General features: G+C 42.3%; 1 protein-coding gene across 3 annotated transcripts in view; it reads right to left on the reverse strand.

The window, feature by feature from the left end:
- The window catches only part of DIAPH2 (diaphanous related formin 2), a 1,301,891-nt gene that overhangs the window by 183,866 nt on the left and 1,097,643 nt on the right, over positions 1-20,382 (reverse strand). For 2 of the 3 annotated variants that reach the window (XM_088475574.1, XM_088475575.1), the window contains exons 26-27: positions 4,796-4,891; positions 2,998-3,092 (exon numbers count right to left, since the gene is read on the reverse strand). In XM_088475574.1, the coding sequence (XP_088331700.1) occupies positions 3,013-3,092; positions 4,796-4,891 (176 nt within the window). In that variant the 3' untranslated portion in view covers positions 2,998-3,012. Of the gene's footprint in view, positions 1-2,997; positions 3,093-4,795; positions 4,892-20,382 lie in introns of those variants that run through there. The other variant, XM_088475573.1, reaches the window with a different exon arrangement.

Here is a 20,382-nt window from a genome sequence, read left to right on the forward strand (position 1 = left end):
TTCTTGAAAATGACAGTTTATCAGGCCCATGTATCAACCTGAATGGATCAGTATATAACTACACAGGTAGGACCCCCTCCCCGCCATCTGTTATGTCTCTCCAGCAATCCCCTGAGTCCTAAGGAAAGGAATGTTTTGCAACTTGAATTAAATAATTTTCTCCACTGACAATTCAGCTGCTATAATATTAGTTTGTGAACAAGGGAGCTGTTGTTTCCAGGCACAAACAGTGCTCTCAGGGGGTTTCCCTGTGTGTGCCAGCAAGTTACAGCATTGCCGAGCACTTTAATATGTTTATTAACGTCCGCGCAGGGGCCCCGAGGCTTGCTGAGCCAATCTGCATCCCATCAGCTATCGGGGAACAGTCAGTCTCTTGCTCGCTGGCTACAGTGTCACTTCCGGTTCTACAGCAGCTGGAGAAACACAAGTTGACTAAACCCGTCCTTAGGGTTCTCTCTTATTTTAATGGGCAGCAGATATTCACTATTTTGCACAGAGCTTGGAAAACTAGTCTGGTGGCAAAATAATGGTAAAAGTTGAACAGTGTGCACTCTGTATTGTTATCAGTATTTATTATTTGTTAACATTTACTAATACACAACCAGCATAATAGGTGGCACATCACAGTCGGGGACAAACACGACTTCAGTATTAAAAGTGGGAAGATGGCCCGGCGCACAAGCTGATAATCTATGGGAAAATAACAGTCTGGCACATGAGATTAAACGCCACATACAGATGTGTCCTCATGCACAGTGGCATCAGTCACGCCAAACTGCGCTCCAGGTTACAGGCAACTCAGCTGCACCAAGCATCTTTTTCGCTGAAAATGTGCAACTTATTTGCATAAATAATACTGGAAGTGACAAAACTACTTTGCAAGATTGTACTGGTTCAATTTTATATCCGACACTGTGCGCGAATGAGAATCTTCTGTGCTTCAAAATATGATACGGGGGGCACTACTGTGTGGCACATTATACGGGGGCACTACTGTGTGGCATATTATATGGGGGCACTGCTGTGTGGCATATTATGATTTGGAGGCACTGCTGTGAGGCATATTATGATATGGGGAACTGCTGTGTGACATATTATGATTTGGAGGCACTGCTGTGAGGCATATTATGATATGGGGCACTGCTGTGTGGCATATTATGATATGGGGAACTGCTGTGAGATATTATGATTTGGAGGCACTGCTGTGAGGCATATTATGTATCTCATTGCAGTTAGCTAAATTAAAATCTAAAACAATTCAAAATATGTTAATTTCAAGACATTTTTATTTCTTTTAGCGTTTGTTAGAATAAGATTTACTCAGCAAAGTATCCCGACCTAAATGCTGGGAGGCTACAGTATACAGTATATGCGAGAAAAAATGTTACAATCCTCCATCCAACATTTTCCTAATGCAGAACTCTAAGGAAAAAAGTTTGGATGCCCTGGGTTAGAAGCTTGAGAAAGTTTTTATTCTCTGATACGATTGTTATCTTTGGATTACCATTGTTATTACCGCCCTTCATCAGTACATACTATTAGGCCTGCTTTATTTTCTATTTATGTAGCCAATGTGCATTTTTATCCCAGCTCCCCACCCCCGGTCCCTTTCTACGCCCCTGTCAATGTCTCTCATTCCTGTGCTGTTACTATGGTGCCCCCACGAGACATCATGGACTGGTGCCAGCCGCCAGCTTCTTACCTACGCATCAGTGTCACTGACCAACAGGGAGAGTGGCACTTGGCTTTGATACCACTCCCAGTCCCACTCTCCCAGACTGACAGGAGCAGGTGTCACCCCCCCTTCATCCAGTGTGCTAAGGAATAAACGTGAAGGTGGGACACCATCTCCAAGCGGAGGGTAATAGGGGTGCATAGGAATCCCACTCCACAGTGTAGTAAAGTTGATGCCCGTTGCCACCACTACTATTATAAACAGAAATATAGATTTATCTTTTAAAACAAAGTGATCATTAGCGCTATGTGTTAATAACACAATGTATAACAATCTGAAAGAACGAGCCCAATATGTGCAGCGCAGTCACAACCACTGGACAATATTATAGTATTCTCTTATTGCAACAACAGGTCACCTACAATGGCTTTCCCTTCCCATTTATATGATAATAGTAACTTATTTGCTCTATAATGTCCTTTTATATTCATAGAAAGTGAAATATCCAATATATTTCCCAGATCTCATTCTATATAAGATACAAGTGAAGGAGTAAAACTTGTTTTATGAATACTGTACAATATTGCCCAATTCCTTTATCAATATATACCAACCAACCGCCAATAAGATCATACGCTGTCGCTAATACGCTAATATTGCGCACTGTTTTTCTGCTGCCTTATGGCTGTAAACTCCCAAATTTCGGCTTCTCTGCAGCACAAAGAGACAACGATTTTGCTGGGAACTGCAACAAACTACAAACCGAAGTAACATTGAGCTGTCACATTCTATCCTAATGAATGGGGAGAATCTGGGAGCTCAGGCTGGTCTCTTCTCAAATTTACGCCATACATGTTGGCTGAAATCTCCAGCTCACAAGTACATAGGTACAAATAAATTCAACACGTGCTCTTATGTACTAGGAGGCGGCGGAAAAGAGATCAACAATTTGGAAATTATTTCCTTATAAGTTTCAGCCGTAATAAATTCTTTTAGTCATTTGCTTTTAAACTAACTTGTCATCTGTGTGACAATGAGACATACACAGCTTTATAATACCTATGAGAGGAGATGATAGACTGTACATTCATTATACTATCTCACACAGCACAGAGGAAATACTTTATATTAGCTGGACCGACAGTGCTTAACAATGATAAATGCATAGGAGACACAGCACAGAAATCATGCAAGAAAACATTGTAGTCTAGTGATTAATTGCAGGCCCCTGCTAATGGCACAGTATATAGAAGCATTATATTAATTACAAACACATTAAGAATATGTTCAGTGAAATATCAACATAATTCACTCCTCTCCCCCCAAAGCATTCTTGGTCATAAGCCACTGTGGGCCATTTTGTCGGAGTCCCGTGAGTATACTGATGGAGCAGAATGTGTTGAAGCATTCAGTTCACCTGGTTTATAAATTAGCAAGAATAAAAATGACTATACACATATTCTTCTAGTTAAATTTTAACAAGTCATATTTGACATTCCCGCAGTGCACTATATAAAGTGAGATTATATCTATTCTGTCTCTCCTGGGAACCAGCATCTGAAATGCACTACAGCTAACATTGTAGAAATAATTTATATGGAGAGAGCAGGACCTCCTGTCATATGTATCCATTTTCTACATATTCACCATAAACTCCTCATTTACCAAAAATGATAGTAAGCTACTCATTGACAACGCGCTAATCTAATCGTGTGTTTTATAGAGACCGAAGTGTCTTGATAGCTTGGAACATCTACTTCCGTGTGAGTACTTTATGTTGTGTTCTTAACCTTTAAGCTGCATACACACACACACACAACGATTTTGTTACCAACGATTTTATGAACGATTTTCTGTCAGATTTTTTAAAGTGTAATGAACGATTTTTTGAACTACAAACAATTTTTGTAACTTCCCTTAATGAAAATCGTTCAGTTGATCAGTCAGAATGAACTACAAACTACAAATGGGAACGCGCATGAACGATAATCGTTCGTTATAACTCAGAAACTGAACGATTATTTCAAAGATTGAACGATAACGACGTCGTTATAGTTAAATCGTTGAAAAAATTGTTACGTGTGTATGCACCTTTGGAGCAGTGTTTCTCAAACCTGGTCCTCACGGAACCCTAACAGTGCATGTTTTCCATATCACCTAGCTGGAGAGCAGGTGTGTTAATTGACTAACAGAATACATTTACAGCTGGTACTAATTATTTCTGAGGATACCTTGAAAACACGCAATGTTAGGGATCCATGAGGACCGAGTTTGAGAAACATTGCTCTGGAGCATAGAGTTTGCTGTGGTATAACAGCACAGATGCAGGTCTCTTAGCAAAAATAACACAGGGATTAGAGATGGGCTAAACTGCAGCAAAATTGGATTTTATGAGCAGGACAGGCCAACATTGCAGAGATACAGGGGGTCATTCAGACCCAGTCACAAGCACCGATGTGCTCGCAACCGGGTCGATGTCACTAGTTCACAAGTTCTCATGCATATTCAGCCCACAAAAATGGCTTCCTCCAGCGTGTACAGACAGTGTGCATCGATTGCTGCGGAGCACCATGGGAAATGCAGTTTGCCATGAGCCGACTTGTCCATCCATGGCGGACACGTGCGATTGCACCAATCTAAGCCACGTGACGGTGGTTGTTAACTTAAAACAAATACTCAATCATTTCTCAGTTTAACCAAAAGGATAAATTCAAAGCAGGTGTCGTGGATGCATTTTGGATGCAGCTGCAGAAGCTTAGAAATAAATGACCTTAATGTACAAGTAAGAAGATCAGGTAACGTAAGCGGGGTTCCTCCACAAGACGAATACCCACACAGCCGGCCACAGCCGTACCATTTATATTCATTCTTTTAAACACAGCGTAATAGAACCTCTGCAGACTGAAAGCCTGTATCTTTTGCATTTAAATGCATCATTATAGAGAAAATATCTCATAGCAGCCTTTAAATATTTCACAGCACAGACACAGTCAGCAAGCAGGGGCCTGCTGTAATCACACTGGGGGTACGCTGCTGGGTCCCCGCACGGGAGAGGGGAGGCAGCCTCTGTTGTCAGCGCGGGGGATAATGCAAGAAAGAGTTAGAAGGGGGCTCACTCACCGCTGGCTTTCGGAGTTCGTTTTCTGCGGTCCCTAAATGCGGCGCCCGATTGTAGGGCTTCAAGCAGGCTATCCATTACTCCTGTCTCGTCACCCTCTGCGAACGGGGAAAAGACAATGCAAAATTAATCTCGGTGCAATTAAACTTGGACAATAAAGAGCGCACATCAACAGTCACATTTTCATAAAACGATTGAATTAAAAACATACATCAGTTAAAACATTATAAATGCTGTCAGTCTGGGAAGACCACACACTAGCTTTGTTTATGAGATGCCATTAAACAAAATTCCCTTTTTGCCCCGCTGTTTCTCCAACGTACGGGCCTTGTCTGTTTTATTATTAATGACACGTTGGGCATCCATATAAACATAGCTAGTAAGTTGCTCCTCACATCCCTTCGCGTTGCTCCCAACCAAGTGGTTGATGACCTAATTTAATGAAATCAATCTTCCGATGATCATACAGCGAAGTTTATATCACTTAGGCTCCTGTCATAAATACTCCCAGCGTATAGGCGCTGGCTGCCACTATTTAATATCCTGAAATGTCGCCTATCAGGCAGGAGGTCGGCTCAGACCGTCAAACGCCGTCTCTGCCTTTTATAAAGTATCTAAAAAATAAAAATAGTTTTAGTTTCATAACCTCCCATGAAAATGACAATAAATAAGGCCTGCTGGCAACTGTCGTACACAATTGATTGTCAGCTGCGGGGGCTCTCGCACACGCTGCCAACATGGACGCAGCACCGAAAATATTAGGGGGAAATGATTTAGAGGCTCAATACAAGAAAAACTAAATAAATACTGCCATACTGACAATAAGTCACAAATCTTATGCTAATACAGTTCTGTCTGCTGCTTAATAACGCATTCCCTCAGTTCAACAGCCATTTAACATGTGCCTAAAAAGCCTGGTCAGCGGTCGTTGATGCCGCTGCTATAAAACCGCGTAATTCCGGCTATGGGGCTCATACACACGTGCTTTCACGTAACAATGAATTTGTGCAATTTTGTCATTGCCAGTTATAATATTTGATGCTCGGTTCCATGGGAAAGTGCATCTTAATAATCATCTATGATCTATGCATATATTCACGGTGTAATAGTTAGCATTACTGCCTCATAGCACTGAGGTTGTGGGTTCGATTCCCACCATGGTCACAACTGTGTGGAGTTTGTATATTCTCCCTGTGCTTGCGTGGGTTTTCTCCCACACTCCAAATATATATTGGTAGGTCAATTGGCTCCCCCCCCAAAAAAATAAAAAAATAAACCTAGTGTGTGAGCATGTGGTACGGAATATAGATTGTAAGCTCCACTGGGGCAGGGACTGATGTGAATGGCCAAATATTCTCTGTAAAGCGCTGCGGACTGTGTGTGTGCTATATAAATAACTGGAAATAAATAAATACATACATGTATATATATTATAGGCAGCACAGATGGTGTAATGGTTATCATTACTGCCTCACAGCGCTAAGGTCGTGGGTTCGATTCCAGCTACAGCCCTAACTGTGTGGGGTTTGTATATTCTCCCTGTGCTTGTGTGGGTTTCCTCCCACATTCCAAAAATATACTGGTAGGTTAATTGGCTCCCAATAAAATTAACCCTAGTGTGTCTGTGTGTGTGAGCATGTGATAGGGAATATAGAGTGTAAGCTCCACTGGGGCAGGGACTGATGTGAATTCCAAATATTCTCTGTAAAGCGCTGCAGAATATGTGTGCCATATAAATAACTGGTAATAATAATTATATATATATAATTATTATTACCTATCTATCATACATACACAGTATAGTTTTGATTTATTTATAGATTAATGAAGTAATTTCAAAGCTCTTCTAAAAAGTCAAAGTATCTAGGCGTAAGAAACGTTATAAATAAGTAGTTTTATGGATGAAAAACAGCATTTACAGTATGTATCACCTACTTTGCTAACAGCTGAAACACTGTTGCAACAGTGTAACAATGTAACGCTACTGTAGTTATCTTGTTGTAGCGAAGGAAGGGAATGTGTGATCGTAAATGACAAACTATAATATGTGTTTTATTTCCACCATAGTGGGGCCGATTCAATTCACTGCGCTGTTGATAGCGCCAGGAGGGAGCTCCAGGGGTTATTCAATTCAGCGTACTGTTAGGGCAACTAAAGGATTTCCAACCGCCAATTGATACAATGCCGCTGTATACACAGAGCAGATTTGTGTCATAACCAAAGACAATGGGAACAAAACTGAAAAAAATTAAATCTGCCTGGGTGATATATAAACTTTGTGAAAAGAGAAAGATAAACCAGGTGGATTTAGCTACAAATCACAGAAGGGAATGTACAAGCTAATAAAGTATTATTATTACACCCAAAAATGTTTCAAAGGTATCTTCAGCACTTAGGTATCTTACACAATCCTCTAGGTTCAGGTTGTAACATCTATTTTTTTATTGCTTAAAATATTTGATATTTTAGTGCATCTATCCTTGGACAGTCGAAACAAAATAATACAATAAAATTCCTTTAGACCAGTAATTAGCAAATAAAATGATCAAGCATTGTGCCAAGTAATTTCATTGCGGGAATTAGGTGCCTGATTCAGAGCCGCTCGCTTGCACTGGGCATTCGCAAGTAGTCAGATGTTCTGCATTCGTGCATGCGCACGCTTCATTCTGCGCGTGCGCAAACTACTGCGATTGCAACCCTCTCACTCACCCGGCAAAGGCAGCCCAGGGTAATGAGTGACAGGAGAGGCCGTTTGTGGGTGGTGACAGGGGCAGGATACTAATAACGGGAGGTTGGAGATGTGAACGCAGGCGTGCCTGGGTGTTTCAACGCCGTTGTAGAGGCGTGCATAATTAACAGGCAGCGTCGTTGTACACGTCACTTGCCTTTTTTTACACTGATTTCCTCGCAAAGCTTGCGGTAGGGTATAGTAACCGCAAGCACTGCGTTAGCATCCGATGGTGCTCGATGTACCAATGTTTCAATACACTTCCTGGAGATGACGTGGTGCTGGTCGGCGGCTCTGCCTGAGCGATTGGGCGTATGCATACACAAAGTGGCCGCGCGCTAAGACATGGTGGGCGTGCTTATGCCTTGGCGAGCGATCGCTTCCCACATCACATTGAAAAATTTGCATACGCATCTAGCAAGCGTACGCAGATAGCGAACGGGTCTGAATCAGGCCCTATGTTAATAAAAAGAGATATGGCACAGAGGCTTTGCTGTAAATAAGGGATTACGCGGCAGTGTGATGCTGCGCGGTCCGTGCTGAGTATTGTTAGCGCCGAGTTATATATTGCAGATCAGAGAACAGAAAACATGTCTGTTTCACAATTGCTGGAACCAGTATGATTACTTCAGACATCTTGGCCGTAGTTTGGCTCTCATAACCGGTCTCTAGTCTATCACTGCTTCTCTCCATACGGGAGATGGAAAGTTACAGAAAGAAGAAATTAGTAACTCTTAACATCAATACCGCTCCTCATTAGTCTCCGGATAATTGTATAATTCACTTTTATGTTTCAAAAAGACCACTGCTAGTTTCATCCCGCACAGATACAAAAATGAGTACCCTTACAATCCAGGGATATAATATATTTAATATTGTTGGAACCTTTAAGACTCCTTTGTATCTTTAAATTCCTTCCACTGGTAGGTAGGTTCTATTTCTGGAGGTGCCCCCAGTCCCAATATTACAACACAAGCTTATCAACAGAAGAAAAGAGAAGATGTATTGGTCCAGTGCACTAATGGGTCATATTAGTATGTTTGATAATCATATATCCCCAAGAAAAAGGAGGGTTAATGATATATATAAAATATAACTTTTATTAATGAATTTAAAATATGTAGTGTTTAGACATATGGCGGAATATAAAAAAAGAAATAGTATAGAGAAAAAAGTAAAAAGTGAGAAAAAAAATTATTTGAATTTATGTGATTTAGGGGTCTATTTACTAAGCAGTGTTAGGAGACAGAGTGAAAAGTGATAAGAAAGTGATAAGGTGCCAGCCAATCAGCTCCCAACTGTCATTTTTCAAACACAGCCTGTGACATGACAGTTGGGAGCTGATTGGCTGGCACCTTATCACTTTCTTATCACTTTTCACTCTGTCTCCTAACACTGCTTAGTAAATAGACCCCCTAAAACACTTCCTGTTGCTGCCGGTAGTTAGGATCCTATATTCACATAAAATGATTTCAGCGATATCGGTATTAATATCTTTATTAGTATCTTAATGGTCTTATTCAAATTCTTATTCAGTAGTCGGTAAAAGTAAATCGTTACATAACCAAACTTGTAACATATATATGAGAACTTGTATCGACAGTAGTTGTAACAAAGGAGATACTAACATGTAGCTAAGGTATGTGATACTCATGACAACCAATCAGCTTCTACTGTAGGCATAATTTATTTAGCAGCTTCTATAAAATGACAGCTAGAAGCTGATTGGTTGTTATGAACAACTCCCCGATATCTCTATAGTAGGAATGATACATCTCCCCCTAAGGATCAGGAAGATCAGCGTTGTACTCTATGCCGATGTTTTTCACAATTGAGCAATAATTGACAATCTGCGCATGTGCCTGGTGCTGGGTGCACGCTGACGGCGTATCAGTCAGTAAAACGATCCGCCTTTAGAGCAGCCGATTGGCAAGCGGCTCAATATGTCTGTGCTGACATCACAACTGGGCGGGCATTTAAATTTGCCCGCCCAGCTGTGATGTCAGAGTGGGCGGTCCCTGCAGTCAGTGTACATGCGGTCAGCGGATCGCCCCCTACGCAAAGCCAGACGTAGCGATATACTGTATCTTTCATATATATCAGTATCAGCTGTGCTGCAGGGCCGACCAGATAGGTTTGTGAATGACGTTGATCACAGACATACCGGGCGTACACACCCGCCGATGCATTCATGATATATTGTTCCTCGAGCGAACAAACAATATATCGACAGCAGGGGCGTTTTAAGAGAGGAGAGGGACCCAGTGCAAGCCCCCTTACCCTCTGGCAGCGCAGTAGATACTGGCTTGGTGTCAATCTACGGCGCATGCGTGTGACTCTGGGAAAATGGCACCCGCGTCTCAGTCCCAGGGACATCGGTACTGCGCATGCACAAGTCACCAGGAAAATATCCGCTGCCATTTTCCCTGCGATTTTTGCTGCTCTGGAGTGCCAGCCTGGAGACTGAGGAGAGGTAAGTATAACTATGCATGGATGCACCCATTATAGATACGCCATTGATTGACAAGTGTGTACCCAGCATAAGTTGCATTGCGCAAACATCAACGCATAGTGTGATTAACAGTCAGGGAGCATTCGGGGGAGGTAATAGGATGTGGTGGTAATGCAAATGCATCGCCACCGTATCAGGGGCGAGACACAGCCCGCGACTGGAATCCTGTACGCAAGAAATATGGTCACGGCGTCTTATTCCCACGTCCATACTGCGGGACCATAGGCCTACTCTGGAATGCAACAATCAAATTATCTGTGACCGATGTCTTTGTGCGCAGATGGTGCAACATTTTACACAGATGGTGGGATCTGCAAAGCTGCATGTGGGCGTCATTACATCTCCCTGCGGCTGCGATATTTGCATATTTTTGCTTTGCAGCTGCATACTATATGTACCACTATACGTATGGCACAACGCCACACTATACAGAGTAAAACAATAACACACAGTAACTCAGCATCAGAGGAGAGAAAGGGGAAAATGTGGGAGAAATGGAACCTGAACCGCTTATCCCACCTCTCGGATTGTACAGTTTGCAACACGTAACAGGTCTACATAGCGGCTTTCAAGCATGCGAAGTGTAAATTCCTGCAATGGGCCATATTCAATTAGAAGCAAAAAGCCGTTTTCCGCAGAAAAGTATGGCGGATCGGGGCTTTTCGCGTGGTCGGAGCTCATCTCTGTTTTAAATTCCAGCCGGTTTTCGCCTACGCGGAAAGTCAATACAATGTAATAGGCGCAAAAGATTCACCTCTGAATACAAGGTGAAGAGAAGTGCAATTTTTTAATTTTGGGGTGCAAAGGTGGGGAAACCTCTCAGAACCCTTGGGTCAGCCCCCCAAAGGCCAACTGTGTCAAAAAATCATGCATGAGGGTGGTTTTTCAGGTTTTTTAAATGTTCACTTTAGAGACATAACAATATGCCAGCACCCATTTTCATGTACCCCAAATTTGCCAGGACTACTTATTTTCACCAAAAAATACAGCTTAATGCCATTCTTCACCACTTGTGCAAAGACGCTAATAAGAGACTATTGAAACAACTTAAGTTCTCCAAACAGTTATATTAGGGCTATTCGGACACATCTACATTGATCCCCAATGTTTCTGCATCTTTTTGGGGGGTTCACGCTGATTTCCACAATTCTGACAACACTTTCCACCTGTTCTGACTTTACGCCACTTGCCGTTTTCGCGTGGTTTGGAATTGAATAAGACGAATAGCGGAGACGCGCACAATAAGTTTCCACCTCCAAAATACGAGATGTCGGCGGAAAGTCGGGCAGGCAAAACTTTTCCACGGACGAGAAAGTAATTGAATACCGCCCAATATATGCAAATGGACGCTCATCCGCTCTGTATACAGCGTATTACAGTGACTTTAAAATATTAATAATTTAATATTAAAAATTATAAAGAGACGCCTTTTTGTTGCACCTGTTGACACTTAAGGGGAGATGTACTAAACTCTCTATAGAGGACATGCAGGGAGGCATAGAGCTCTGTATATGTGTGGATATACGCTATTTTCCCGAAACTTTTCTTTTGTGTAATTTGCACCCATTTTACTTCACACTGCACCTGTCCCCATGTAATCAGATTAGTACAATACCGCAATGAAGCCGCAGCTATTCCAAATGCGATCGCTCACACATTGGTCATCTGAGGAACCATTTCCATATGGTGAGTGTGAGATAGCTTGTTGGCCTAAGCCTGCCCCAGCCCACTAACAATACAAGTGCCACGTGTGTATATTCACCAAATGTACAATTAAAAGGGCAAATTAGTAAACAATGGAACTGTAAGTATTAGATGATTTTAAGTGGATTTGTGAATTAGAATTAAAGCTAAAATTTCAATTTCATGCATGGACTTAAACACATAATAGATCGTTGAAAAGCGTTTGGCGAAACTACACGCGGAATACAGAACTGGGAGACTAAATTGCCAGCTAGCATGAATAAGTCTCCCCACATTTATCACCATTTCAAACCCAAAGGAAGATTAAAGTGTTTAGAATTCTCACAGCCAATTACTAAGGTTAGAAGGACCTACAGCTCTCACACCACGCGCATATTCCATTTGTAGGAGCCAAGCTTTAACAATTGAGAAAAAGCAATTTATTTTAGAATAGCCCATATACTGCTAAATGAACCTAGATGAATGCATTATAAAGGTGGAACCGGAGTCACCATGAAGTAGAGGATGATACAGAATGTGTTTATTCAACGCTTTTTCAACCACAATCCTTCAAAATATTTACACGATTATCCCTCGACCGCGCACGGCTGTGTTTACTGCTCAGAATGACCACGCATAGTGTCATGGTTCCTACGACGCCAGGCACATTGAGTAACCCTCTTATTAAGTGGAGATAGTAGGTGTATTAAGTGTATCCTAGAGAAGGGTTTGCATGAAAGCCACGATCAGTGGTATAATTTAAGTTACAGCCCCAAGACAAACATTTACACACTGACATGACCAAGGTGCCACAAAGTCCTATTTATCAAGCTCTTCAGTCCCTAAATAATGTAGAAATAGCAGTTCCCACATTATTTAAGTTTAAATGTAACAATGTCAAAATTAAAAGATATCGCCAATATCTCCACTATATGAGAAAACAACGCATTATACCACAGTCAGCATACAATTCATGGGAATGTAGTAGTACTGTAGTTTAAAATAGCAATCTCCAAAAACACAAATGTTTTCAGAACTTAAAAAAATAAGGGGGGGGGGGGGTCAGATCGGCGCTGTCAGAGAGCAGCTAGTTCAATAGGGAGGGTGTCAGGCTCCCAATATATATGTGTTCAGAGCTTGTCTGTGTAAGGTAGCACCATCTGAAGATGGCGTTACTCAGCTTACCTCAATGGAGCACCATGGCCGGAGAATGTCCCGATGCCCATCCATCACGACTCATTTGCACTGCACATGAGCAGTGGGACAGACAGCCACACATATGGAGTAGCACAGCCAGGTCCGAAGCTGGAAGTAAGCGGTCTCTTAGTAAGGGCTCTTGTCAGAACCTGTGTCCCGGCAATTTTAGCTTAATTTCCTACAAATAAGATCCTTTATTGGCGCAATATGCGGCAATAAGGAGTTTTCATTTTCTCGGGCAGACAGCACTTAATAATAAATATGTCCAAAAGCTCTTAAGGCAATTGATGTAAGTCTCTGGGGCCCATTTATCAACCAGTTTTATCATACACTATGGGGCATATGGATCAGTGAGATAAAATTGTGAAAAATATATCACCAACCAATCAGCTCCAAACTATCATTTCTTAAACACAGTCTGCAAAATGTAAGTTAGAAGCTGATTGGTTGGTGATATATATATCTCACAATTGTATCTCACATCAAGCTTTGATACATATGTCCCAATGAGTGATAATACTCGTTTGTTTAAGAAATAACAGTTGGGAGCTGATTGGCTGGAGCACCATTTATCATACGCAACAAGTTTTATCACTCGTTGCGAATGATAAAACTCGCTGATAAATGGGCCCCTCAATATGCAAAAGACTAACCATCAGTGTTATGTGTCTATAACCTGTTCCAGCTTTGCTTGGTCCTGACCATTTCAAACTACTATGGAAAGTTTGCTCTAACTTTTTGCTGGTAGCATTCGGTTGCCGGCAACCTGGAGAAAAACCCTTGTGGAGGAGCCCGGGCTTGTTGAATAGTAAATACCTGAAAAACTACATTTATTGCAGCGATTCATAATGCAGCCACTGACCCGCCAATGATTAATAGAGTCCATAATGGCTGATGTGCTAACCGTAGTACCGTCGCCGTGCAGCGGAGCAGATCTGGTGCACTCGTCTCATCTCCTTGACATGCGGTTTATATGAACGCAGCGCTAGATTAACATAATTGCGTCATAACATGGGGGGTCATTCAGACCCGCTCGTGAGGGAAGTTCGCTCGCAAGCGGGTCGATGTTTGGCGAATGCGCATGCGCACGACGGAGGGAACTTCATCGTGCGTATGCGCGAGACCCGTTGAGCGACGAGAAATACGTCGCTCGGGGTCTCGCACCAAAGGGTGCGTGCTGTCGATGGTGAGTGACAGCACGCCCCCTTTGGTGGGTGTGCCGGGGGCGTGGCTGCCAGACGGAGGCGTTCCCATGGGAACGCCTACCGTCTGAGTCCGGCCCCACTGACATCAGTAGTGATGTCAGTGGGAGTGATTTTGGCTCTGATAGAGCCAAAATCACTCCTGGGCTTGTGGCAGCGAGACCCTACCGCAGGGTCTCGTCGCAAACCCGATGGTCGCAATGGTCTTGACCATCGCGACCATCAACATGGACGCTTGCTATAGCTGTGGGACCATGAGGCCGCTCCAAAAACAGGTAGGAGGGCCCTGATTCAGAGCGAGCGCTCTGGTCAGAGCGTTCGGCTCTGAATCAGGCCCATGGTTCAATGATGTACTGATGTGCAAAAAGCCACCCCATCTACTAACTACGCCACTTTTACACAAAGCATTCTCTAGCGCTGATATATGTAGATGCTATGCACTTTGGGGTAAGCTTGTCGGTTAATTTGTGGTTGCCATAGTATAATAATATTGTGTTTTTTATTTTGGTGTAAAAAAAAATTTGTAATCTTTAAAAATGGAGTCAAATCAGAACTGCTAATTGTGTAACGGGATTGTACTTCGTCCCGTGGCCTCAGAATGCTCGGCTCTTTAACATAAGGGCTATCCTGTTGCATTACCAGTGTCCTTGTATCACTGTGACTGTGTGTTTTGAGCAATTTAAACAAAGTAATAAAAAAAAAATAATAATAATAATTTAAAGCAGCGATTTTCAATCGGTGAGCCCCAAATACTCCTATCGTGTGCCAGTACAGCCGCCCATCTTCCATACCAGTGCACACAAGCCGTACACTGTGTGCAGACCATTCAGCCCATGGGGAAGAACTTGAAGAAGGAGGAACATACAGTCAGGCTGAGGAGAGTGGCAAGCAGGAGCCCACCACACTGGACTAGATCCCAGAGGTGAGTAGCTGGGAGCACTGTATGGCATAATGTGTACTGGGAGCACTATATGGCATAATGTGTACTGGGAGCACTATATGGCATAATAATGTGTACTGGGAGCACTATATGGCATAATAATGTGTACTGAGAGCACTATATGGCATAATAATGTGTACTGAGAGCACTATATGGCATAATGTGTACTGAGAGCACTATATGGCATAATGTATGCTGGGAGCACTGTATGACATAATGTGTGCTGGGAGCACTGTATGGCATAATGTGTACTGGGAGCACTATATGGCATAATGTGTACTGGGAGCACTGTATGGCATAATGTGTACTGGGAGCACTGTATGGCATAATGTGTACTGGGAGCACTATATGGCATAATGTGTACTGGGAGCACTATATGGCATAATGTGTACTGGGAGCACTATATGGCATAATAATGTGTACTGGGAGCACTATATGGCATGTGTACTGGGAGCACTGTATGGCATAATGTGTACTGGGAGCACTATATGGCATAATAATGTGTACTAGGAGCACTATATGGCATAATAATGTGTACTGAGAGCACTATATGGCATAATGTGTACTGGGAGCACTATATGGCATAATAATGTGTACTGGGAGCACTGTATGGCATAATGTGTGCTGGGAGCACTGTATGGCATAATGTGTACTGGGAGCACTGTATGGCATAATGTGTACTGGGAGCACTGTATGGCATAATGTGTACTGGGAGCACTATATGGCATAATAATGTGTACTGGGAGCACTATATGGCATAATGTGTACTGGGAGCACTATATGGCATAATAATGTGTACTGGGAGCACTATATGGCATAATAATGTGTACTGAGAGCACTATATGGCATAATGTGTACTGAGAGCACTATATGGCATAATGTGTACTGGGAGCACTGTATGGCATAATGTGTGCTGGGAGCACTGTATGGCATAATGTGTACTGGGAGCACTGTATGGCATAATGTGTACTGGGAGCACTGTATGGCATAATGTGTACTGGGAGCACTATATGGCATAATAATGTGTACTGGGAGCACTATATGGCATAATAATGTGTACTGAGAGCACTATATGGCATAATAATGTGTACTGAGAGCACTATATGGCATAATGTGTACTGGGAGCACTGTATGGCATAATGTGTACTGGGAGCACTATATGGCATAATGTGTGCTGGGAGCACTGTATGGCATAATGTGTACTGGGAGCACTATATGGCATAATGTGTACTGGGAGCACTGTATGGCATAATGTGTACTGGGAGCACTGTATGGCATAATAATGTGTACTGGGAGCACTATATGGCATAATAATGTGTACTGGCAGCACTGTATGGCATAATGTGTACTGAGAGCACAATGTGTACTGGGAGCACTGTATGGCATAATAATGTGTACTGGGAGCACTATATGGCATAATAATGTGTACTGGCAGCACTGTATGGCATAATGTGTACTGAGAGCACTATATGGCATAATGAGTACTGGGAGCACTGTATGGCATAATGTGTACTGAAAGCACCTATATGGCAAAATGTGTACTGGGAGCACTATATGGCATAATAATGTGTACTGGGAGCACTATATGGCATAATGTGAACTGAGAGCACTATATGGCATAATGTGTACTGAGAGCACTATATGGCATAATGTGTGGTGGGAGTACTATATGGTATAATGTGTACCGAGAGCACTGTATGGCATAATGTGTACTGGGAGTACTATATGGTATAATGTGTACTGGGAGCACTATATGGCATAATGTGTACTGGGAGGACTATATGGCATAATGTGTAATTAGGTAAGACTGGTGTCACACAGGCAGTTTGGAAAGCTATAATTTTCCAGCCACAGACAGTGCAAGACTCTGAGGCTAGGCTGGTGTCACACGGGCAGTTTGGAAAGCTATAGTTGTCCAGCCACAGACAGTGCAAAAATCAGAGGCAACAGGAGTGAATCACTGCACTGAGAGAAAAACTCTCTCACACAGTAGTAGCCTCAGAACACTTAAGGGTCTATGTACTAAGCCTTAGAGAGAGAGAAAGTGGACGGAGATAAAGTTCCAACCAGTCAGCTCCTAACTGTCACTTTACGGGTTGTGTTTGAAAAATGACAGCTAAGAGCTGATTGGCTGGTACTTTATCTCCGTTCACTTTATCTCCATGCAAGGCTCAGTAGATACACCCCTTAAGCTGCTATACAACCAGCGTTGTTGCTGCTGAGGCTTGCCCAGTGTTGTGGGAACAGGACCACAGAGACATGTGGCAGGCCCAGGATATAATGAGGGGGCGTCATCAAATCCAGGAGGCACAGCCCACACCCCCCGCAACCATTTGCCCCTATTAACATATGGCCCAAGCCCCCATTGGGCCCCCTGAACAAGCCTGGGCCCAGGTGATTAGTACCCACTTCCCCTGACCCTGTGGAAAGCATGTTATAAGTGGTTAAGGACACCTGATCGCTAGGCAATGACCCTGAAGGGCTTGTGGCTACTAATCCTCTTGCAGTGGCCGTTGATATGGCACTTTGTGGAATATTGTACAAACCATATTGTTGGTCTTCCTATGGAGCTATTTGCACAATATCATATTTCTATTCCATAACGCTGTTTGTCTTCATTTACCTCAGGAAGTCACAGAACAGTTAACAAGGGACATTTTATTGCACAGAGATCTATTCACAAGTTACACCTGGCGTGCCATGGCAAGGCAATGCTTTATGATCCTTTAATTAAGACGACAGAATAGAGTTTAATCACCTTATTAGTTTTGCTGGAATGCAACTAATTGCTAGTGAGAATTTCACCGGCATCCTGCGTTTCACATGTCGTCATCTGTGCAGCGAGAATAAAAAACCCAAAAACATTCTTTGCTACTGTGACTCCAACAGAAGAACTGAACATTGCCTGTGTTCAGCCAAACGGGCATATTCATCGCAATCCGGGCTTTTAATGTGGTTTTTGTGATGAGAAATTATGGTGTACATTTGTATAGCGGAAATGGATATATTCACCGGAATATAGCTATATTCTCTTGCTCGGGCAGCAATAAGAGCCCGTCCCGGCGAAGAGATGGATGCAGAGTTATAACTTACGCTATTTATTTCATTCTGGGTTCCAATATGGCCAGCCTAAAGCGTACGCAAATCTGTCAGACTGCGCACGTGTCAGTACGGGCTGGCTGGAAGAGATCTGGACGACTCTGGGCTAATGCCATCTGACGTTAGCTACCAGGCCAATACAAAGAAGATATATATATATAAGGATTAAGCCTTATATTTATATAATGATTACATTTTCTAGGGCACCCTGATGTTCCAAATGTAAGGAAGACTTTGTCAGCTTATTCCCAGGTGCTGATTAACTGATATTCCTGGGTGTGGTTCTGTCTCTGTAAGCCAGGACCCATATTCATGGAAGATGCATAAATTGTATTTACAATCTGTGTGATAGCTGGAGCCCAATGTGGCTGAGCAATGCTCATATTTCTGAGAGTCAGTGTAGGGACTGGCCAGGCCAGATGGGGAAGACCAGTACGTGGTTGGTCAGTTGGACAAATGATTGCAATATTTTTGAACTAACAATCCTTGAATATAAATGAATTACAGTTTGAGAAGTGAGCGAGTGCAGAGTTTGTATGTTTTTATATATATATATATATATATATATATACACACACAGTGTGTGTATACAGTGTGTGTGTGTATACGTGTGTATGTATGTATGTATGTATATACAGTATATGGTCTGGTCTACCAAATGCAAGAAGCTAGATGAACATAGGAGGAGAACACTGGCTGTATCCATGTGGTCTGGGCTGTCTTGTCCAACACGAGGAAAGTATATAAATGTGCTTCTATGTTTACAGGAAAGTTTTGTGCTTCATTGTTTCAGAATTGTACGTACATAGAGTAATTAGCATGTGCTGCGTTGGGATTTAGTTTAGGATGGAGCAGAGATCTTAGGCAGAGGGGTTCGTATTACTTTCAAGCTGTAGGGACCAAATCATTCTCTGCATTATTCTTGGGAGGAGTTACAAATACAAATTTAATTCAATTAAGTTAATATTTTCCCCTTTAAAAACCCCCCCCCAAAAAACAGAAAGGACGGACATCTTACCTGCCGCTGTCCAAATGGAAAAATCAAGTAATGAAAATAGACGTTTACAACCTCATATAATACATAACGGCCACACACTCCCTTTTAATCTTATCTAGGATTGGAAACGGCTGATCGGTTAGTATTATACTTTAATTTACAACAGCACCCAACTCTTGGTTGCTGATGCCATGCTGCTTATTTAAGTGTTATGCAGCGATGTATAAATTTGTCCTCCATTGTTGCTATTGTTAATAACTGTTTTTCTTGTGTGCTCATTTATTATGTACTGTGTAATGGTGCGTACACAGGGTCATATTTTACTTCAGATCTGAACGATAACGATTTTAAAAATCGTTCATATCTGAAGGAAAATCTGACATATCTGACATGTTTGCCAGATGAACGATGACCGATGCGCGTTCCCGTTTGTCAGGTAACGATATCTGACATCTGATGTGTTTGCAGTCAGATTTGGACGATTCCATTCATTTCAATGCAGTCAAAAATCGTTCGTAGTTCAAATCGTTGGTAAAATTGTTCATCAAATCGTTCACCTGACAAATCTGACCGTGTCTATGCACCTTAAGGCGCTGCGGAACCCTTGTGGCGCCATATAAATAAAGGATAATAATATTAGGTACAGTTAACCTATAAGTGTTGGTAACGCTGGACTCCTGTAGGTCAAACAAGGTTCAAAAATATATATTTGTTAAAAAAAAATAGCAAAAAAGGTAAATAGTTATATTGTGTTTCTCTCTGATATAAATATGTAAAATATTTGGTAAAAGATTATGGCCCTCATTCAGAGCCGCTCGTTAGCGGCAGTACGCTCGTTCCGAGCGATGTTCGCACATCTGCGCATGCGTACGGTTTTTAGTACGCATGCGCGAACCAGTCAGTGCGGCCGAAAATCGTTTGTACGCTATATAGCGAGTGCCTGCTATTTTGAGTGACAGAATGAGGCGTATGTGGGTGGTAACAGAGGAAGGTGCTTGAAAACGGGGGAGTGGAATTCGAACGCAGGCGTGCTTAAAGGTCAAAACGGGCGTTTTAAGGGTGTGCATAATTAATCCAGCAGCGTCATTGACCACGTCACTTGTTTTTTTTTAACTCAGAACTGCTCGCAAAATAGCGGTTGAAAAAACCAACCACAAGAATAGCGAGCAGTTCATACGCTGTACGATGTACTCGATTAATCTAATAAATAGCGGACATGACGTATGGTGCG

This window comes from Taudactylus pleione, unplaced genomic scaffold (assembly GCF_031769625.1).
Source record: "Taudactylus pleione unplaced genomic scaffold, aTauple2 ptg000174l, whole genome shotgun sequence".
Taxonomy (NCBI): domain Eukaryota; kingdom Metazoa; phylum Chordata; class Amphibia; order Anura; family Myobatrachidae; genus Taudactylus; species Taudactylus pleione.